General features: G+C 43.3%; 1 protein-coding gene across 6 annotated transcripts in view; it reads right to left on the bottom strand.

Annotated features, from left to right (window-relative positions):
* EML6 (EMAP like 6) overlaps nucleotides 1–23,109 on the bottom strand; it is a 176,275-nt gene that overhangs the window by 41,081 nt on the left and 112,085 nt on the right. For 5 of the 6 annotated variants that reach the window (XR_013984757.1, XM_081000802.1, XM_081000803.1 and 2 more), the window contains 5 exons: nucleotides 22,888–23,019; nucleotides 21,985–22,073; nucleotides 20,341–20,517; nucleotides 20,024–20,225; nucleotides 18,793–18,919 (listed from right to left, as the gene is read on the bottom strand). Coding sequence is in view for 5 of the 6 variants with exons in the window: in XM_081000802.1 (XP_080856928.1) it covers nucleotides 18,793–18,919; nucleotides 20,024–20,225; nucleotides 20,341–20,517; nucleotides 21,985–22,073; nucleotides 22,888–23,019 (727 nt within the window). In the remaining variant the exon portion in view is untranslated. Of the gene's footprint in view, nucleotides 1–7,815; nucleotides 7,942–18,792; nucleotides 18,920–20,023; nucleotides 20,226–20,340; nucleotides 20,518–21,984; nucleotides 22,074–22,887; nucleotides 23,020–23,109 lie in introns of all 6 variants that reach the window. The other variant, XM_081000806.1, reaches the window with a different exon arrangement.

Genomic DNA, 23,109 nt, shown 5'->3' with positions numbered 1-23,109 from the left:
GGGCAGGATGCTCCGTCACCCTCTCAAAAGCAAAACACTCTCAGCATTCAGCTGCTTTGCAAAGGGACTACCGGAAGCAGTGGCAATCACGGATTGTGCTAGCACAGCTCCCAAAAACTGTCTGTGGGGGGAAACTGCTTTTCATAAATGATAATTTACACACCTTTAGGTAGAAAAGGAACAAGGAGGTGTTTGGATTTGGCACCACTTCTTCCCCCGCCCATTATAGCTGACTGTGGTTACCCTTTACATTTAAAGCACATGGCTTCCCCCAGTGAATCCTGGGAAATGTGGTTTGTTAAGGATGCTGGGAGTTGTTAGGAGACTCCCATTTCATCCAGAGAGCTACATTTCTCAAGGGTGGTTTAACGATCAACCCCTCTTCCCAGGAAACTCAGGAAAGCCCTATTCCCATCGCTGAGCTACCATTTCCAAACAACTATCAGCACCCTTAACTAACTAAAGTTCCTGGGGGAGGTCATAATTGTTCAAATTGGGATGGTACCGCTTTAAATGTGTAGTGCAAAGAGTTCACGATCCTCAGCATTTATCACTCTTTGGAACTGCATGAACAGCATCAGACATGCGGTGCTTGTAATTACCAGGATCAGGGAAGAAGGTGTGCATGGAAATTTGAAGCCTTAGCAGCAACAATTTGGAAAGTACTCAAAAGTTTCTCTCGAACCAGTTTTTCTCTTCTTTCTGTTTTAGTATAGTTTAGAAATGAACCGATTTCCACAGTTCTCCTCCTAAGGATGTCTGATAAAGTTTATGGGGAAAGCAAGGCAGGATTTGTGGAGAAAGCAAAGGTGAAGACAGATGTAACATTAAACGTGGGAGAAGAGCTCTGCAAGCACATCCACTGTCTCAAAACACACAGGTACATTATTTTGTCCTGAAACAAGTTGGGAGTGGGTGAGTTTCCATGTTTTTAGCATGCCAGGGAAGAACAAGCAAGTGCCAGGGTACCTATTGGCTAGTGCCTATGCTGTCACCAACCTACCTCTTCCATAACTCCCAGAGCAGCTCTGCAAATGTTTTATTTTTAAAAAAGTTTGTGGCTTTTAAAATTGTTAAGTGAAGAATATAAAAATTAATAAAGGGCATATACTATTTAAAAAGAAGCTGGTCAGTCTGCCTGGGGAGTTGAGCCAGTCTTCTGTTTGCAAGACATGCATGAGTGCAAGGGAATTTGTGAAGCAAGGCTCATTACTGCGGGTTTGAGAACCCAACGTGACCTGCTTTTAAGAATGTTACATCTGTTTTCACCCCAGGAAGACACTGCTCACCATGACATAAGCCGTATAGGAGAAGAAACACAAGATATAATTTGAAAATGTATACATACATATAAAATTTTGTAAAATTTTATATTTCTCTATGCACAGCACATATATGCGCAAATACTCGGTGTATTCATATATACATAAACATGTATATATGCACACATATGCCTTTTGCAGTCTGACAGCACCTCAAACATTTGTCTAAGAGATGTAAAACTAATGCCACATCACAAGTCATGTAACACTCCTGGGAAGTCTGGGGAAAGCTGCTTTGTGACCCCCAAACCGCTTCATTCTGAACAATAAAATGCCATGGATGTGAAATCTGTATGGTTGTTAGCAGAATATATTCACCCTTAAGACATCTTAGTAAGCTGAATGGTACATTCACAGAAAGCTGTGTGGGTTTTATTTCCCTCCCCGCTCTGGTTGTTGCTTATACTTACTTGACAATTCCCTGCCTCCAAAGGAAAGCAAGTTAAAACATAATACAAGCATTAACGGTTTCTTTGCAGTAACATAACAAGGAAGTGTGTGTTTGCCACGAATGGCACTCAGAGAAAACTACAAGCGTTCACAAATATCGCGGAGGAATTTTCCAATGTTTTGCAAATGTAAAGCACCACAAAACTCAAACCTGGCACTCTGGAAACCCCAGAGTCTTACTCTTCAAGGAAGAGGGAGAATTATTGGCCCAATATTTGTTATGTTGTACTGCACCCAGATTGGCGCTGTGGGTTAAACCACAGAGCCTAGGACCTGCCGATCAGAAGGTCGGCGGCTCGGTCCCTGCTCCTGCCAACCTAGCAGTTCGAAAGCACGTCCAAGTGCAAGTAGATAAATAGGTACCGCTCCAGAGGGAAGGTAAACGGTGTTTCCATGCGCTGCTCTGGTTCGCCAGAAGTGGCTTAGTCATGCTGGCCACATGACCCGGAAGCTGTACACTGGCTCCCTCGGCCAGTAAAGCAAGATGAGCACTGCAACTCCAGAGTCGGCCATGACTGGACCTAATGGTCAGGGGTCCCTTTACCTTTACCTTACTGCACCTAGACAATGGCCAGCTTTGCAGCTCAGCAGCCATTTGGGCCAGGTTATCCAGTGAACCAACAGGGGACTAGCTGGAACTGAACTAAAACGCAAACTGGATTTGCAACCCCCAAAATCTAAATAAGTAATCATGGGAAATATGTTCATATGAGTCACCCTTCAAAGTGTAGATCGAAAGAGACCTGAGTAGGATTTAGTCGAATTAGCAGTGAAGAGGCACAAGTTACAAGAAAATATTTGAAGCAGGAGTAGCTTGAGCTATGCATAAACATTGTTCTGCATGCAATGAATTAATTCGGGGTTCTTTAGGGAAATATTGCTGTTTCAGCCAGAGGACTTACTAGAAGTTAAAGGCTGCAGAACCCTGATTGAGAAACAGAAAATGCCAAGCCAGGTAAGGAGGGGAAGATAGCAAATTGACCAGGGCAGCTTGGTTGGAGATGAAAAGTAAAATAAGAGCTTGTTCTGTTGGAGACAGAAGGCTAAGTGAGGACAGGTTTGTTGAAAGAGGAAGGGTGAAAAAATAATGCCCAAGGAACTTGATCACCGGACACTTGCTTTACCAAGGATAGCGAAACCATGAATTCTCCAGCAAAACAGTTCTGCTACTTGAATGCTACTTACTGCATTCACGTGTCACGCTGACTCCACTTACAAATATGAGCAAGCAAGCAGAAAAGCAGATTAATATAATCAGAGCTGAAGAGGATTTAGGGGACCTTTCTTTTCAAGCTACCAATTGTTTTGCTGTGGGTCCTGGCATAGCAGATCAGTGATGAATGGGCTTGCTCAAGCCAAGATGTTTGTCTCCTTCTTAAACAGTGATGTGCAAGAGTAGGATCCTTGCTATTTCAGGAACACTGTCTCTCTCACTCACCTCATAGGGTGGGCATGGTTGGAACTGTACTGAACATTCCCCAAAACACACACCAATATGTTTTGGTGTAGATTTCCCACTAGCCCATTTTCATTGTAATACTAAGCGCGCTATTGAACACAGCGAGATTTACTTCAGAGTAAATGGTGCTGGAGGAGACTCTTGAGAGTCCCATGGACTGCAAGAAGATCAAACCTCTCCATTCTTAAGGAAATCAGCCCCGAGTGCTCACTGGAAGGACAGATCCTGAAGCTGAGGCTCCATACTTTGGCTACCTCCTGAGAAGAGAAGATTCCCTGGAAAAGACCCTGATGTTGGGAAAGATGGAGGGTACAAGGTGAAGGGGATGACAGAGGACGAGATGCTTGGACAGTGTTCTCGAAGCTACCAACATGAGTTTGACCAAACTGTGGGAGGCAGTGGAAGACAGAAGTGCCTGGCGTGCTCTGGTCCATGGGGTCACGAAGAGTCGGACATGACTAAACAACAACAATAGGCATAGTATTGCACTGTTAGGCTCCCATCGTGAATCTGGGCTCCCTCGCCTCTTCTGGAATAGCATCAAAGAGGAGTCCAGAAGATTTCACTTCAATATCAGATTAACTTCAATTAATTTTAATCATGTCCAGTTGAAAGAGGCCAGCGTCAAACCACAGTTTATGAAGCTGGCTTGATTCAACTAACCATAGTTAAGATTAATATCACCCGAGGGTTTGGATGACATGCCAAACTGTGGTTTATGGAACTGGAAGCAGAAACTTATTCTCTTTTGTAAAGTTTTTATTTATTATTATTATTATTATTATTATTATTATTATTTCAAGAAGCAGAAACTTTGGAGCTCCTCACGACGATGCTCAAGGAGGAAAGGGGAATACAGGGGAGCTTATGGCTGCTTATAGATTTCACCTCCTGCCTGAATTTGCTGATAACTTGGATGATCTGGAAGATATTTCTCCTGGCTGGCTGTTTTTGGAATCTGTAGCTGGCAGAGGAATCTCTTTCATATTGCTTTACTGGCAGTATTTTATCAATTTTAAAAAGTAAATTGGATCAATGAAATATGACCAGCCTTTTGGCTGTGGGGTGTGTGTGTGTTGCAGTGCATCAGTTGATTACATCTCACTTCTGGGCAAGCGGACTCTGCTTTTAAGAAGGAAGGACCTTGTCTCTTCATCGTTTCCAGCGTACTCTGGTGTGCATTGAAATACAAATAGTGGACAGTCTTGTGAGCAATGCCAAAACACAATGCAATATTCTGGGCCAGGCTGTCTAACTACTTCACTGGCTTGTATCTATTGCATACACTGGCAGACTTTCCTTTCTGTGCAAAAGAAGCCTCAGCTGTACTGAAAAGTGTCACAAAGGGCTGGGAAGTAATAGTGCCACTGTAATAGTGTAATAGTGCCACTGTATTCTGCTCTGGTCAGACCTCACCTGGAGTACTGTGTCCAGTTCTGGGCACCACAGTTCAAGAAGGACACTGACAAACTGGAACGAGTCCAGAGGAGGGCAACCAAAATGGTCAAAGGCCTGGAAACGATGCCTTATGAGGAATGGCTAAGGGAGCTGGGCATGTTTAGCCTGGAGAAGAGGAGGTTAAGGGGTGATATGATAGCCATGTTCAAATATATAAAAGGATGTCACATAGAGGAGGGAGAAAGGTTGTTTTCTGCTGCTCCAGAGAAGCGGACACGGAGCAATGGATCCAAACTACAAGAAAGAAGATTCCACCTAAACATTAGGAAGAACTTCCTGACAGTAAGAGCTGTTCGACAGTGGAATTTGCTGCCAAGGAGTGTGGTGGAGTCTCCTTCTTTGGAGGTCTTTAAGCAGAGGCTTGATAACCATATGTCAGGAGTGCTCTGATGGTGTTTCCTGCTTGGCAGGGGGTTGGACTCGATGGCCCTTGTGGTCTCTTCCAACTCTATGATTCTATGATTCTATGACTGCCTTGCGGAAGCTCAAAGTGAGACATTTCTGTAGGCAGCCTGATAGAAGTCAGAAGCATTATAGTCCTCAGTATGTATACACTTGCCTGAGCTAAGGAATCATTGCACACACCAATATTACGATTTTGCCAAGAAAAAGAACAAGAGGGAGAGGTTTTCTGGAATTCTCAGTTGAGTTTGCACTGACAAGGAGCGATCATGGATTTTATAGAGAAAATAACGGGTTTCCTCCCCCCCCCCCCAATAATTGCTCTCATTTCAGGCTACTTCATTCTGTACTGAGCCAATCAATGTGGCTTGGCAGAAGCTGGCATGAGATCAGCAGACTTGTGCCTTCTGAATGGCTGGCTCCCCATGATCATGGCAGCAAGAATGTTTTGAAAAAACCTCCATATTGTGTAGGCAGAAGCAAGTGCAGAATATTTGTTACCAGCCCACACTTGAAAATATCTGGGTTGTTCCTTCTTTAAGTTCTCCCATTGTCCATTTTGCAGTATTAGCTTATCCTGAGCTGCCCACATTACCTATGCAACTGTTGGAAGTGGGAAACAGATCAGTTTGCTTAGAAAGGTTTGCATGGCGGTCAAGACAGTGAGAGTGGGAGACCTCCAGATTCCTAAACTCTATTTGCCCTTTGAGTTCTGTGCTGACTTTCCTTTGAAGCTTACACTGATAACTCTCAGGTTGCACCCTCTCTGATGTCTGCCTCCGTCCCACACCTTCCTTTCAGACACTGAAGTTGTTGAGATGCCATCCTTTGGATCTCACTCTGAGAACAAAGGAAGCCAGCATGGCTGGCTTCGTTTCTCCAATGAGTCAGTTAGCTAGGACTACAAAACTCTTTCCTATCCAAGAAACATCTGATCCAAGCACAAACTTTCTTTTTTCGTACTAAGTCCCATGCTCAATGCATTACAGTTACGGTTGTGTGCCCCAAACAAGGATTCATTTCAGGATAGTTAACTCCTTCTGTTGCGAACCCCTCAAGCTGCGAACAGTAACTTTGTAAGGTGCCATTTATATTGATGGCACAACAGCAACAGAGAGGAGATAGGGAGGTAAAAGCCCTCTTCAAATGAAGAAGAAGAAGAAGAAGAGTTTGGATTTGATATCCCGCTTTATCACTACCCGAAGGAGTCTCAAAGCGGCTAATAATCTCCTTTCCCTTCCTCCCCCACAACAAACACTCTGTGAGGTGAGTGGGGCTGGGAGACTTCAAAGAAGTGTGACTAGCCCAAGGTCACCCAGCAGCTGCATGTGGGGGAGCGGGGAATCGAACCCGGTTCACCAGATTACGAGTCCATTGCTCTTAACCACTACACCACACTGGCTCAGGTGTTTCATCCGTGCAAACATCAAGCCTGTGTATCTCTCATGTAAAGAGGACAGATAGACAAACACTTCCTGTCCACCTGCTTGGCTCATTCTATGTTCTCCAGGGACAGATGAAGCAGCACAGAATGGCTCACTTTCTATATTTTCCTTCAGGGGTGGAGGTGGCTGTGTGAGAGCCCAAGACTTGCACTGGATTATATTCCTTCCTCAAAAGGGGTAAATGAGCTGGTCCAAGCTCCAGTAGGTGCACACTGCCATAGCACCTCCCCTTCTGTCCTCTGTCAACATCAAAAACTGCATGGACGGCATTTTGAAAGGAGCAAATAAACTTAACGTGTGAACATCCATAAAGCAGTTTAAGCATTTCTCCTAAAAGTACCTTCTGCGCACACAAATGAGCCAACTTTACACAAACCAGTTAGTCTCAAGCATTCAAGTCACGATGCAAAAAAAATATGGGAGCCATTTTGAAAGGTAAGTCACATATCAGCTAGTAGTTAGTATTGGCAATAGCATAAGCGACTTCTGGAAGGTGCGGCGGTCCTATCGTTTGTATGCAGCATAAAAGGATTACAAAGAAATCTGATAATAATGTCTGAACAGGGAAATGCTGGAAGGATCTTTCATGAAACAGGCTAGTGCCCAGGAGACAACACTTTTTGTCAGACACAGTAGACCAACAGAAGAGATACAGCAAAGCACTGTTGGTGGGGTTGCATATATTCTGCAAGGTGTGCTAGAGTGACGCTTAATACTTCATATTTGAGTTGAGGCATGCTTGCCAAAAAAGGATGCCCATACTGCGTTGGTTGTATTAGAGCAGCCTTTCTCAACCTGTGGGTCCCCAGATGTTGCTGAACTACAACTCCCATCACCCCTAGCTAGCAAGGCCAGAGCTCAGGGATGATGGGAGTTGTAGTCCAACAACATCTGGGGACCCACAGGTTGAGAACCGCTGTATTAGAGAAAGGCAGCAGGGGGGGAGAGAAGAGCTTCAATGTGCCTTGTGCAATTAATTTTCTGTTTAAGGGTCACTTCCCCACTGGTTAGCATAGAGGTTATTTGTTCACCTGGCCATGCAATTCAAAACAGACGGATGCTTAAAACAAGGGATACAAATCAGGTGTTAGTAAAAGGCAAAATGCAAAGGCTTTGCAATGCCCCACATATCAGTAACATCAAACAACCGCAGACATCCGAAGTACCATCAACAATATGGCCTGATTGGTTAAAGCGATTCAAGTCTAGCGCATATAAATATCTTTCTCATCCAAGGTACAATTCATTCGTGTCCTAAATATAAAACTGTATGGCTTACAATTGCCCTGGCTTGTCCGGGACAGTCGCGCTACTGACCAAATGGTCCCGTGGTGTGGGAGCACTTCTCTTAGGACTCCCACACCGCGAGACTGTTCCTGTGGCTCCTTTGATAAGTGCCCCACTCCTAAATTAAGCAGACAGAGCAAGGGGCGGAGAGCCAATCAGAGGAGGAAGAGAAAGAAGGAAGGGGATGAGAAAGGAGGAGATGGAGGGGAGGGACAGATAGCAAAACGAGAAGGGAAAGAAGAAAAATGGGGGGGGGGGAGAGGAGAGAGAAACAACCATTAATTTTCTCAGTGAAATGCACATACTAAAATCACCACAGGATTTATATGCCCAGACCCGCCTTGTTAAAACAATCGTTACAAATACAATTTTCACTTCTCTCTTTCTGTTGTAGAGGAAAGCCCTGAATTGGAAGGAAACAACAAAACATTTGGAGAAAGAAGAATCAAGGTCTAAGAAGTTTTAGGGATGCAGAAATGAGGTTCAAAACAGCAGCTCTTTAAAAACAATTCTCCATCAACTCCTCAAAATGGGCCATGTTATGTACTGAGTTGAATAGGATCGAAAATGCAGCAGTCTGATTGGTCCTAGAACAATAGGATTCAGAATGCAGCAGTCTGATTGGTCCTAGAACAACGCAGCAGTATGATTGGTCTGCAGGAGCCACCCAATCCAGCTCCAGATGGAAGTGAATCCACAACCTGGTTGGCCTACAGGAGAATTCCGGAATTAGCCAATCACGTGCAGCCCATTGTGTAAATAATGTATATAAAGCAGATACTTTGAGGGGACTTTCATTCCTCCTCATCACTATGAGCTGAATAAAGAGCATGAAATCCACTCTCGACTCCGAGTATATTTCATGAGGCCTGTTGAATTCCAGTGAAGTAGCGATAGTATATTTCAGACCAGGTGATGGAACTCAATTGCATTTTTTCCCCTTTTTGGGTGTAAAAGGATGGCCCAGCCTGGAATGTTTTAAGGTTAAAACCCAAGTGTTTGTGGGGCATATTCAATGTAGCACTATGGCTAAGGTTCCCTCAGTGTAAGGATTTCTCCTTGTGCGACAAAACATTCTTCCCCTCTCCTCATCAGCACACTTCCTATGTTGGCTTTGGGTCCCACTGCAACTCTCCAGAGCAGATTTGAAAACAGCATGAAACTTGGGGGGGGGGGGAGCTTTGGCGTTTGTCCATCGCTTCATAAACTGTGCTTTATGAAGGCTTGGAAAATTAAATACAACCCCTAGGCGCCAATACTATTTCTCACAAGTATACAGTTCCTCTGCGCACAAACCACATTGTGCTGAAGATGGAGAGAGCTGGTATCTTGTAGATTTGGTTTGTTTTTAATGCACGAAATTTCTAGCCCTCATAGCTGTGACCTATTCGGATCCAAGTCATTTTTCTCTTACTCTACAACCACTCAGAGAGGCCCTGTGAAGACACCACCAAAAACTGAAGCAGGCCTTATGGGTCAGGGAAGGGTCTCTTCTGTAGTGGCTCCTTGAGTCTAGAAATAACTTACCTAGGGAGATGTCCATAGCCTGTAAACTTCCTAAAGATTTTTTTATATATATAGTGGGGTTGCTGGGGCTAAATTTGCATTCAAACAACTGGTGGCTGCATACTGTAAAGCAAGGTAAAAAGTCATGAGAATAATTGGAAGGTTGCCCCTGGTTTTCCAGGCCTGCGGGAGCTTAGGCTGAGCTGGTCTCAGCTGGTCCACGTGTCTAACAAGAGTCCACCATGGCAGCAGCAAAGACTTCCAATGGCCTCTCCTTGGCTTCTAATGGTCCAGCAAACACTTTTTGGCAACCAGATGGAGCAGAAATCTAAATTTCAATCCGCATTGTTGGAACTGTCTGAATGCTCCTGTTGTTTGTAAGAAGGAGGGGAAAGAGAGAGAGAGAGAGAGAGAGAGAGAGAGAGAGAGAGAGAGAGACTCTCCCTCCTTTTCCAGCTTCTGGAAACTCAGCATTTAAAAACCCCAGGGGACAACATGGAAGATATTCTTGGCATCTAGCCTGCATGGCTGCTGCAGGCTCTGGAACTACAGCTGCTGTGGTTTATGAGGATTGGCATCTGTTCCTCCGTATAAGTGGCACATACAAATATTGGCTGGTGAGCAGAGGAGTGGATACAGATGGCAGATGCTTGCAGAGGTGCGAAAAGCAAGACTGTAGTGGTGTGTGGGAAGAGGAGGCTAAGACTCGAGGCCAGAACCTGGGCGTGGGATGGTCTTCAAGAAAGAATGCATCAAGTCATGGAAAGAGAGAAGTTGCTTGGCTGGGAGGAAACTAATCTCTTTCAAGAAGGTGGCAAAACACATCTCCCTCCTTCCGAAAGCAGAAACTGAACAGGTTAAACAGAACTGACAAATACGTTTTTGGGTGCAAGGAATTCAAATCTGCTATTATTTTAGTGACTGGACAATATTTAGCTTGGTTAAGTCTACATCTGATGAAGAAGCACATAAAGGTCTTTCAGAAAACCAAAGAATTTTAAATTTATCTTTTTGAAAAATCCAGGTAATGCTAAATAATAATATTAATATTAATATATAACTGCAAATACTTTGCAATCATTTTAATGATTTCTAGGCAATTTTATACACATACTACTTACCAAGCAAAACTAAATCATATTCATTTAACAAAGATATCTTTTGAATTCCCAAATCATGTTACAACTTTTTAGAACCCTTCATTTTTGAAAGTTGAAACATTCAACACAAGCAAGTAGCAGCATGCTCATTGTTGGCTTGTTGTTATTTTACTCTGTAGAACGTAGTTTCTTATAGGAATCTGGTGACTTTGACAGCCAATGCAGTGGGCAGACAGCTGGATCTGGAGAAGACAAATCTAAAGAAAACAAATCTGGATTCGGCCATAAACCTTATGGAGCAACCTGGGGCCAGTTGCTATGAGAAAAATTGAATTGCTACCAACCCACACAGAATTGTTTCTGTAGATAAAAGGTATGTAGAAGGGGAACCATGAACATCAACCTAAGTTATCTGAAGAGTGATGGGATACAAATGTTTTTAAAAAGTAATTCTTAGTAGTTTCCAGTAGACTTCTTGAAAATACACGAGTGGCTTCAATTAAAGGATCTCACTGTGTCTCACTGAGCTGGTTCACACAGCATGGTAAGCCAAGCAAAAAATGTTAGCTGCAACTCATGGTTCACAAGAACTAAGTACAGTGGTACCTTGGGTTAAGTACTTAATTCGTTCTGGAGGTCCATTCTTTTTTTTTTTTTTTTTTTAAATAATATTTATTAACCGGCCAATCAAATCAAATTAAATCACATCACATAAATTCTGAATTACAAAGCCAAATTTTAAATTTTGTTGGGGGGACCCATATTTCAAGATCCGAAGGGGGATTCTGATCATCTTCTTGCTACTGCGTTAATGTCCAAATCAGTCCAAATCAGTCCAAACAGAGTTCATAATTCTATCCAGTCTTATCTTGCTCTTTCCACATCACATCTTGTTTATATATTTTCTCTTTTTTCTTTATGATCTCTTCTGATAGTCTCCTTAAGCCAATAAACACCAATAATAATAATAATCCTGTGTGAATTTTCCGTTCTTCCATTCCTCAAATCGAGATGGTTTCCATATATCATCGCGTTCATAGATAACATCGCTCTTTGCATCTCGCAAAGCTGTCGCTCTTAAGTCCCTCTGAGGAGTTTCACCCACAATATATAAACAGCTCTATTTCTCTCTTTCTCCTCCCAGACTCAAGACCTCCAACAGAACTTCCCAATACGGCGACGGCATTTTTAACTGCGTCATTCCCAAGTTCTTATACATTCCTTGCTCTTCTTAAAACATGCTTTGGTTCGAAAGTTTATCTCCACACAGCCTTAAATCCACAGCTTAAGTCCTTAAAACGACATCTCTGACTCATGACTCGTGAGAAGAGGGGATTCTTGTTAATCACATAAGAAAAGAAAGGAAAGTTTCCCCCCCCTCCCCCATCAGTCATTTGCCATACCGTTTCTTGGCGTATCTTCTCATGTTTTATTCTTGTCTTGTTTTATCAGAGATCTCTTCTATAGCAGTCTTTACTCCCCTCCTTCCTTGAAATATGTGCATTCCTTCATCCAAATTGTTTTCTTCTGAAGTTCTAGCAGCTAGTGGCGCGAATCAGGGACGGCGTCCAGAAGCGCCGGAATCCCACAGGAGGGCTTTGTGCCTAGTGCCCCCATCCCCACAAGTTCGGGGGTGGTATAGGGCACAGCAGGCAAAGGCAGTCCCCCCCACCGTCCTGGGGGGGGTTAGGGAGGCTAATTACTCCCATCATAGCCTCCAAATTACCTCATGTGGGTCAGAGAGATGTTATTGTCAGCCATCTTCTGATGCGCCCCCTAGTGGCCCCCCTCTGGAGGTCCATTCTTAACCTGAAACTGTTCGTAACCTGAAGCACCACTTTAGCTAATGGGGCCTCCTGCTGCTGCCGTGCTGCTGGAGCATGATTTCTGTTCTTATCCTGAAGCAAAGTACTTAACCCGAGGTAATATTTCTGGGTTAGTGGAGTTTGTAACCTGAAGCGTATGTAACCTGAAGCATATGTAACCCGAGGTACCACTGTATAGCCATGATTCCAGGTTCAGATCACATACCAGGTCAAACTTTGGCTCGCCTCAGTGTGGCCCAGGAGTTTTTAAAAACAAAACAGGGTGGAGTAAAACAGCTGCAAATGCGTCTTGGGGAGTCCACCCATTTGAACAATCCCAGTAAGCCATAGTTCGGCTTGCCATGTTGCACGAACCAAGCCACTGCAAAAAGGCTTTGCAAATGGATTAACACACTTTTCAGTTTAGGATGTGCTGACATTTCCAGGACACGGAACGCACTGTACCAACAGTGTAAGACAAGCGAGACCTGGAACAACTAGGCAGCAACCATATCCTTCTCCTGGATTACTATAAGCTGCAAAGAGCTCAAAGCAGAGCAACCCAGCTTTCCATTTTTATTTTCCACACTCAACACACTGTCTACTAAGCATGTTGTTGTTGTTGTTTAGTCGTTTAGTTGTGTCCTGCTCTTCGTGACCCCATGGACCAGAGCACACCAGGCACTTCTGTCTTCCACTGCCTCCCGCAGTTTGGTCAAACTCATGCTGGTAGCTTCGAGAACACTATCCAGCCATCTCGTCCTCTGTCGTCCCCTTCTCCTTGTGCCCTCCATCTTTCCCAACATCAGGGTCTTTTCCAGGGAGTCTTCTCTTCTCATGAGGTGGCCAAAGTATTGGAGCCTCAGCTTCACGATCTGTCCTTCCAGTGAGCACTCAGGGCTGATTTCCTTAAGAATGGATAGGTTTGGTCTTCTTGCAGTCCATGGGACTCTCAAGAGTCTCCTCCAGTACCATAATTCAAAAGCATCAATTCTTTGGCGATCAGCCTTCTTTATGGTCCAACTCTCACTTCCATACATCACTACTGGGAAAACCATAGCTTTTACTATAAGGACCTTTGTTGGCAAGGTGATGTCTCTACTTTTTAAGATGCTGTCTGGGTTTGTCATTGCTTTTCTCCCAAGAAGCAGGCGTCTTTTAATTTCGTGACTGCTGTCACCATCTGCAGTGATCATGGAGCCCAAGAAAGTAAAATCTCTCACTGCCTCCATTTCTTCCCCTTTTATTTGCCTGGTGGTGATGGGACCAGTGGCCATGATCTTCGTTTTTTTGATGTTGAGCTTCAAACCATATTTTGGGCTCTCCTCTTTCACCCTCAATAAAAGGTTCTTTAATTCCTCCTCACTTTCTGCCATCAAGGTTGTGTCATCTGCATATCTGAGGTTGTTGATATTTCTTCCGGCAATCTTAATTCCGGCTAGGGATTCATCCACCCCAGCCTTTCGCATGATGAATTCTGCATATAAGTTAAATAAGCAGGGAGACAATATACAGCCTTGTCGTACTCCTTTCCAAATTTTGAACCAATCAGTTGTTCCATATCCAGTTCTAACTGTAGCTTCTTGTCCCACATAGAGATTTCTCAGGAGACAGATGAGGTGATCAGGCACTCCCATTTCTTTAAGAACTTGCCATAGTTTGCTGTGGTCGACACAGTCAAAGGCTCTTGCATAGTCAATGAAGCAGAAGTAGATGTCTTTCTGGAACTCTCTACCTTTCTACTAAGCATACACAGTCGTTATTGGGCCATCTGGAGATATATATTTTATTTTATTGTCCTTTAGGTGTTTTTTTTAAAATGATTTTTCATAACTCTACACATCCCAGGATTCTCTTGAGCATGCTGGTGCTTCCTCCTCACTACTTAGTGGTCCCATTCAGGTTCAACTCCTGTGGGAACTCACCATCCAAGTTTGCAATTAGAGGGAGCGATGCTTGAAAGGGCCCGATGCATTGATTCCAACACTATCCGCAAGCAAGGATGTTTCAAAACAAAACAATCAAGACCTGAGTTCTCAGTGTAGCCACATAACATATTGTAACAGTGGGTTGCAGCCAACGAAGTCATCCCATTCCAGCAAGGAATATCCCTTGTGCAATGGAACTTCCTTCCCGTCTCTTCTTCCTGCACCCCTGCCGCCACCACCCCTTGCAAATCTGCTCCAGTGGGCTGGGGAAAACACTAGAACAGAGTGAGGGGGCATGAAGAGGGAGGAGAAAGAGGGTGAGTTCCATTGCACAACTGGAAGTCCTTGCACAGACAGGACAACTTCATTCGCCATAACTCAATCTGCTTATTTGTTCTCTGAAGATCCAATCTGTTTCTTTCATTTGTGGGTGGGGAGCCAAGGGGTTATGGCAAAGGTATCATACAGTTAGAGGGAATCTGAAGAGAGGGAGAGGCAACACCATGCAGGTGTCCTTGGAAGGAGAAGGAAAGTCCCAGCCATTTGAAAGAAGAATCTGGTTAAGTACGGACTGCCAGGGGGACAAGGCCAGCAAAAGGAGTAGGTTTTGTGGGCAAGTCTGGGTCTGCAGTTTGGAGAAGAGTCAGAGTTATGGAGGGGAGACTGTGAGGGGAGAGACTTCATCAGGCAAGGCCTCCTTCCACACACCTTGCCTCACCCTCCGGTCTCTGCTTCTCAATTTGTATTGTATTATTTTATGAACTGTGACTTACCGTTGTTTTATTGATTATAGTTTAGAAATTATTCATTATAACTGTTAAGAGTGGATTTCTGTTTAATTTTTATATGCTGATATTTAATATTATTCAATACTATTCTAATGGATTGTTGAATATTACTTTATGCGATATAAGCTGCTTATTTTAAAGTATCGTTTTATTATCACATTTTTGTATTGGATTAGATTGTTATAAGGTGTACATTCTTTGTTTCTTCAGCTTACAAACCGCCTTGGGTATTGTAAGATAGAAAGGCGGTGTACAAATTAAAAGTGAAAAAAAATGAGCCCATTTCCATGTTGCTCACAGGAGGCAGCAGCAGCATGTTGTGACTATTATGGTGCCTCTGCTACACCAGAGGGCCTCCTGAGCCAGCTGATAGTGTTTCCATGGAGATCTGGCACAGCATATTAACTGCCTTTTGCTGGCAAGGAAGGTGCCAAAGTGAAGGAGAGGACAGAGGAATCGCACGTATCCTGTATTCAAGGAGTAGCAGTGACTGCTCTGCACACATCACAGGCAGTAAATAAAAACAATGCAGAGAGCGGAGACCTCTTGCAGCCCTGGAGAAACAGTGCCAGCTAGATCCACGAGTAAACTCTGAATCCTTTGTGCTGTTCCAGCTAAGCAAAACAACTCTAAGCCCCGCTTATTCAACACAAAAGCAGTTTACAGCTGCTTAGCAGCACTGGAGTGGCAAACAGCAGCACCCAAAATGTTCTGCTAAACCTATTATTTTGGCTCGTTGTTTTCTGAGCCTGCTTTCCACAGACCCTGTTGTCGCTTTGCCTTCCTCTCGTGTTCAAACAAAAATTAAAAGGCTACCTTTCAAACAGCACGAAGGTACCGATTTTGCATCAAGTAAATACCCTAAGATTTTTTTTATATAAAAAAACCTTCCACAGAATCTGAAAGAAAAATGCACTCGCATCCATACTGTTGTTTAATGCAGACAGCAATCTTCCTGTACCTCCCATTAATTCTCCATTGCACATATGACGTTCTCCTCCAAATCACAGCCTTCCCACTCGTCCCCCTCCCTCAATCCTGATTTTATCGTAGCAGGGATACCTCAAAATGGAGAGGGAATGATAAAATCCAGAGGCAGTTCTTTTAGACATTCTGGTCTCCCAACACATTTAGTCTCACATGGAGAGGAATTTCAAGATCAGGCTTGAAATGTGGTCTTGCTCGCTGACAAGGCTTTCACATGGTGGCAGCAAGAGATAACATGCAGAGCCAGCCCACTCGTGAGGCAGGGGGAGGAAGCTGCCTCAGGTGGCAGAAGCCCAAGGGGCAGCACCTACGCAGGCACCCTGCCACCTCCACCACCAGTGGAGATGTGGCGCCAGCAACAGTGCTGGCTTCCAGTGAAATTTCGCCAAAATATTCTGAGATCTCACCAAAATCGCATGAGAGTTTGCCGGAGCCTACCATTGCTGCTGTGCAAACCATGTAAGGGAGGCTGAGGCAGGACGCCATGCCTCCCTTGAATAAATGCCATCCTTATGTGAAACTGATGAGGTACAGTCACTGTTTGAGGATGCAATCAGTACCCATGCCTCTTGGATAATGTAAGAATTGGGCTTCCGGTCCCGCCTGCCTTGATGGAGGCAGCCCCCACGATAGCGAGAGATCATTGGCAAATGAAAAACAAGAATGACAGAGGGCAAATCATCCTTGCAAATTCCCCCCAGGGACGGGGGGAATGGGCTTCACTCACAGTTCATCTCGGTACTTGGCTCTCGCTCCGGCATGGAATGCAGGAGGCAGGAAGGCGCTGAGTTCAAAAGCAATTTGCCTGGCGAAAACTCTCCTACGCCATCATTAAGAAGCAGAGGTTTTCTGTTTAACTGGATTTTTAATTGACTTTAAAGTACCAGCGCGTGATGGAAAAGGGCTGCAACAACATACTGTGGAACATATCAGCTACATGGATCAAAGGTTTGAATTGAGATAATATTTTCTTCAGTGTGAGAGCCGGTTGGGGAGAGGGAAGCACACAGTTTGTTTATTCTAAGTTTCTTTTATATATTTATGATTCAGCGACCCTCCCCGGAATGCAAGACAAAAAGATATTTACAAGTGAGGAAGGGACGTTGGAGTAATATTGTTATTAACAAGCAGAGATGGAAACTATGTGTGATCTGAAATGAAGAAAGAAGGGTGAGGGGAAGCTCAAGTATGACTGAGTTGGAAAGACAGAGTAATTCCCCTCACCTCTGCTTAAAAACAACAAACAAAGAAAAAGAGACTGAGATTTGTTTGCGTTACTGAAGGAATGTAATCTTAAATATAGTTTAATTGGGCCATAAATCTCTAGCTGGAAGGAAAAGAATCTGGGGGCTGTGATAAGAACGCTGCAGAGATTCTGGGTGTTGGAAAGGAATATTAAAAATTGCCCACCTTTTCCTAGGCTGAGGAGTAAATGGCAAAGATCTGTGACATGTTTTACTAGTGAGACAGAATGGTTTCTAGCAGACTGTCGCCTGTTCTGAGACATCGAAGCAAGGGATGGAGAGATAAGACCTCTGAGAAACTTCAAGATTCAGTTCTGTCTGAAGCCGCAATGGGAGAGAACAACAGCTGGGAAGTAACAGAGACAACACCATATATGGACAGAAGGTATCTCCATGGACATAAGAGTTTTCACACACAGGGCAGAACAAAAATAATAGTTTGAGTACCTCACCTGAAGCTTTATACATTTATATATTATAACAACACAAATGGAAATCATTAATTATGTAGCTGTTGACTGAGGGATTCTTATTATAACTGAAATGCAACTGACATTAATTAAGATTATGGAACACAGTGATATAAGATCAGAAATGCACCCAAACCACCATCCGCGGAGCCACTTAAACTAAAATGCATTAAGTCGATTGGCATTTTGATAATTGTATAATTTGGGAATTAATTGTTATTGTTATAATTTGGCTATCATTGGGGGTATATTGGAAAACTAATAACAAGTGTTTTTCAAAAAAAGATAACGTAAGAATTGGACCAACAGATAAGATGGCCAGCTCTTGACCCAGAGACAGCAAGTTTTGTTTTATCAGCTCCATGCTGTTTTTATATGCATTACTTCTATAGTTCATTTTATCCATCAAACCTTCCTGCCCCCTGCCCCTGTCTCCTGTAGCAAGCAGGACTCCTGTTCTGCTGCACAGATTGTGGCGAAAGAAAGGTGGCAGAATGGGCTGCTGGAGCAGAGGCTTGTCTCCTGAATAGCGTCTAGATTTTCCCAAGCTATTAAAATAATAGACAAAGTTGCCAGGCCAAACTCCGGCATCCACACTAAGGGAGAACCATAAACTTCACGAGTTGATGAAAAGATCTGCAATGTAACTACAACCGCTGAAAGTTTTTTTTTTTTTTTAAAGAAGAAAAAATACTACCCCAAATGCAAACCCAGAACCATGGGGAAAGGTTTTTTCTTTTCCACTTCCATTTGAAAGAAGTACATGGTAGAATTCCCAGTTATATGGACAATACAGCTTGGTGGTACCTGGAATACATTATTTCAGCACAATATGTAGAAAAGCTAGAATTTAGATTTGGTAGATATGGCAGCATCCAAATAAGGGAGATGAGCTGTAGATTTAAAAACGCAATACGTATCAACACCCACAGTGAACTTTAAAGTATACGCAGAAGAACTTTTAAAAAATGGATGGTTGCAATATAACGCCTTGAAATAAACATGTTTCATTGCAAAGAGGAAGTGCATTAGTTTGCAGAGTAACGTGGATTCTCAATGTAGGTTTTGGAGCTGTGTGGAACAGCAGGCCCCTTGATGGAACAATGAGGGAAAGTAACTGAGCGCCTCCCCATTGCCATACCTTTCCTCCACGGAAACCTCCTTCAGCTGCTGGTGCGGTTTTGTGCCCTCCATCTCGCGGATGCTCACGGCGTAGATCTTCGTGGTGTAGTCAATCGCTTTTTCTCTTGCAACGTCACTGTCATAACCTTTGACGGATGCAAAATGGAACGCGACACTTGTTTAGGTGCTTGCAATATCGTAGCATAGAAATTAACGTGCGCATGGTTCATTAAGCACAAAGCATGCTTCCTCATCATCTAAGGAAAAACAAAACAAAAAACAGGGTGCCCATGGCCAATGCCATGCCAGTTTAAAACTTGTAAATATTAGGGTGGTCCAAGGTGTTAGAATTCCTGCTCCATGATTGCAGTCATGGGATTTTTGTCTTTCACATGACGGTGTATGTTTTGACTCCACAGAGTGGGATGTGACGGAGACAGGATGTTTGTGTTACTGTGTTCCGTGAAGTGGGACTATTGTCCTTTGTTCTCTCTCTTTGCTGTCTCATGCTAGAGAGAGAGGGAGTCATGGTGCAGTGCTCCGTGTGTGTTTATAGGTAAATAAAGTAAATTAGCCAAAATGCTGAGTTGCTGTGGTCTGTTACGCAAAGCTGCGAAGACTCTGCGGATCCCTAAGTGTGCCAATGTCTGTTGGCATCGGTTGCTGTGATGTTTGGGCTGAAGAAAGATTATGAAGCTCCCGAACGATTGCCCAGGAGGGAGGGAACATGCCAGTCGGGCATGTGTCTCTGCCAGGGTCCTACTCGAGTGTAGGCTGAGCTCCTGACACAAGGTCCTCTCTGATTAACTTATTTAGCAAACTTGGTAATACAGCACTGAGTGATCATCTTCTTCTTGTCTCTTGCCCATTTACACACAACCCAGGACGAGTTGGGACGATTCTGGGCTGCGCCATTTTAGAATACAGGGCTGGGCCAACATAGCTTTAAATGCTGCTCCAAATTGGGGGGGGGGGGCGACCTTCCTGCAAGTAGTAAACTAGCAGAAAGGTGACACACAGCGCTCGTCCTGATATGCTAGCTTATTACACAAAGAGGTTTTTATTTTCACGGGGAAGCATTAAAAAATATGGCATCCCCTTGCTCACCTAAGAAGGCCCAGTTTATATGTCACTTCCTCCTCTTCCTGCATCATGTGTGGAATGACTCTTAAGTGAACAAAAAGCCCATGAATCTGGTCTCAACTGCTCCCGTATGGATGCATGGTGTGAAGTTTGGAAGTGTAACAAACCTCCATCCTCTTCAGCATCTGTGTCCGACTCCTCGCTGTCCACTAGTTTGCTTTCTTGGGTTCCCACAAATTCTCGAGTCCAGATCATCAGAGCAGTGTCTGCTCCCCCCACCGTCAGAAGCACAGAGTCATTGTGTAACCAGCGGGCATTAGTCACATGGGCGCTGTGCCCCACGTACTTCTTGAACTTAGCGTGCTGACCCTGCAAGAAACCAAGAGGATTCCTTCTGCTTATTTCCCATCTTCCCTTAAAACACACGATGCCTCCATTTGCCAGCGTGCTTTTTGGAACAAACCCGAGTTGTGTTGTACATTACCTTGACTGGGTATCTGAAGAGCTTTACGAACCCAAAATCATCCCCTGTAGCTAAGAGCGTGCGATCTTTGGTGAGAGAAGCCGCGTTGATAACAGTGACGTCGCTGTGCATTGGCCAAATCCCTTCACAGGTAGGACCAAGGACACACGTCCACGTGTCCCACTCGATCTTCTCAATCTGAAAAGATATATATATATATGGAATCCATAAATGTAAGAGCAGCTCACATCCTCTAGGGAATTGATTCTTGCAGCATACACTTTTACAGAGTGGGCGAATTGTTCCTCCAGCTGCTCATTTTGTTCGAAAGATGTAGTGCAGTTAAATGTGCCTCGAATAAAGGGCAGTGATTGCAGAAGGCTCATTAAAAACACAAAATCACTGTGTGCTGTTCCATGCAACCCTATTTTTAAAACCTGAACTACTAAGCTCACGTCCGGATTTCTTTTCTTTTCTTAAAAAAAATAATGTCTTCCAAGAAACCCAAAGATTCTTTATTTCAAAGCAGAACCAAAGGTGAAAAACACACGATATGGGAGATGGAGGAAAGAACCAGACATTGGAGGTGCTTCCAGGCTGTTTTCTGATGGGATTCTAATTCAGGATGCGAGATTGTTGATTTGGAGCTCTTGCGCAACAAACTCACTTCCTCTCCAAACTGGACTTTTTGCGATCAGGAAACTGATGGGGAAATGCCCTGGAAAGTGTGGGATGATAATTGCTTGATACAACATTGTCTAACCTCCCCATAAACAAATTGCAATGATACTCAATAAATACTCAATCTCATCTAACCTCTCTACCAATTTTGGGCAAACCAATCACAATGAATGTCATACAAATATTATAATAACAACAACAGCAGCAGCAACAACAGCAACAGCAACAACAACAACAACAATAACAACAGCAAAACAACAACAGCAACAATTTATTATTATTATTATTTTATTAAACAGGTTGTCTGAAAGTCCACACCCATACAAGCCTACTGAGAAATATTTCCCACTGAATGAAGTCAGACTTACTCTCAAGTAAACAAAGAATCAGCAAAATAATTCAGAGGAATACAATTGGGAGAGGGGTCATTTCACAAAGAAATTTCTCATTGCATTACTGGATCAAGTTCATCAAGTTTTGTTTGAATCACTGTTTCTCCCTAGGCATGTCCTCAAAAATATTTGATTTCTAAAGTATCTTCTCACAATATACACATTTCAAAAGTTATACCCTCTCCCCCGCAAAAAATAAATAAATACAAATTTGGGTATGTTTTTGGGACAAGAACTGCATTGTAAAATCCAGAGAAGTGTGAAACCTGAAGGATAGTTGCATTCCTTTCATTTCACACATTAGTCTAGATTTTGCAGATCTGGTCAGTTCACTAGAAAACTGGCAAAAACCAAATTCAGGTGGCACTGCTGGGAGTTGTAGTAGAAACCTTTTGGAGGGCAATAGGTTGGGGGAGGCTAGTATAAGACAGCTCAGAGGACCAGGCTGATCACAAACTAGCTTTGGAAACTCTGCAAACCAAGCTGTACGCTATGCTCTTATTCTATTGGAGAGCAAGAAAGCAACAACAACAATATATAAAACTTTGAAAGTTCAATTCGTGACATATTCCACCATCCCTTTCATTCCTACCTCGGTGGATCTTATAACATGCCTCTTTCCTCTCGGAGCTTCAAAAAAGAACTGTTCTTTGGCACCAGAATTGACTTGCAATAGCTTCCCTTGATCAAAAAGAAAGAGGATATTGTGACAAGGCTCTCTCACTATTAAATTAAGATACGGTTTGACAAAGAAGGGTAAATTCCCTTTATGGTTTGTTGTGACAAAGAACTAAAACCTAGTTATTCAGCACTTACAAAAATAACTGTATTCTTCATCAGGGGGGAAATTACCTCTGGATTCCACTAAGAGCGAAGACAGGTGTAAGATTTTAGAGGAGTGGAGAGGCCCAGAAAGCTTTCTCAAAGCATTCCATCTAAATATACCATTTGTCTTCAGAGTAGAACTTTGGGGAGAAACTGCCCTACAAGTTTGTAGCGGAAGTCAGGTGCACAAGGTGCTGATTGGCTGCCCTGCTGTGAGGTCACCAAAAAACCTCCGCCCACATTCTGACAGCGGTTCTGCATTAACTTTTCCATTGACATCACTAGCTGAATTGTGCCCAGTTTATATAACACACACTCTGAGTCTGTAGGTGGTGTTAATTGGCCAGGGAAAGCTTGCATTGATGAATAATAATGATGAATAATGATTTGGCTGCTTAAAATGTAGATTTGAAGTAACCGTTTCACCTCCCTCATCGGAAGTGTTTTACCCAATAGACATATTTTTGTTTGTTTTAAATGTTATTTTAGGCCCTCGTGTCAAAATGCATTTGGCTCATGTTGAAATATGTAATATAATGTTGAGGTTGTCTGGATATTTTGGTTTCATCACTGGGCAAGCAGGAGACACATGTTTTGTAGCACGTCAAAAAGAACTTCGAAATCTGTTTCACTGGAGACCAGGCTAGGACACATATTCAAGGTTTTTTACCTCTTGAATCCCAGTCAATGTGCGTGACGTAGCTGGATGCCCCTTTGCAGATGCCAACTCTTTTGCTGGTAAGCACATTGTAAATATCTACAAAATTATCATGGGAAGCCACTGCCAGGTATTTCCCTGCATCTGTAAAAGAAAGAATCTCAAGTAAATCATGCCATGGCATTCAATGTGGTTTTCTTTTTATTTCCACTGCAGAAGCATGGGGGAATGTTG

This window comes from Podarcis pityusensis, assembly GCF_964106645.2.
Source record: "Podarcis pityusensis genome assembly, chromosome: 3".
Classification (NCBI taxonomy): domain Eukaryota; kingdom Metazoa; phylum Chordata; class Lepidosauria; order Squamata; family Lacertidae; genus Podarcis; species Podarcis pityusensis.
The sequence above is the reverse complement of the archived record's forward strand: the minus strand, read 5'-3'. Positions and strand labels throughout refer to the sequence as shown.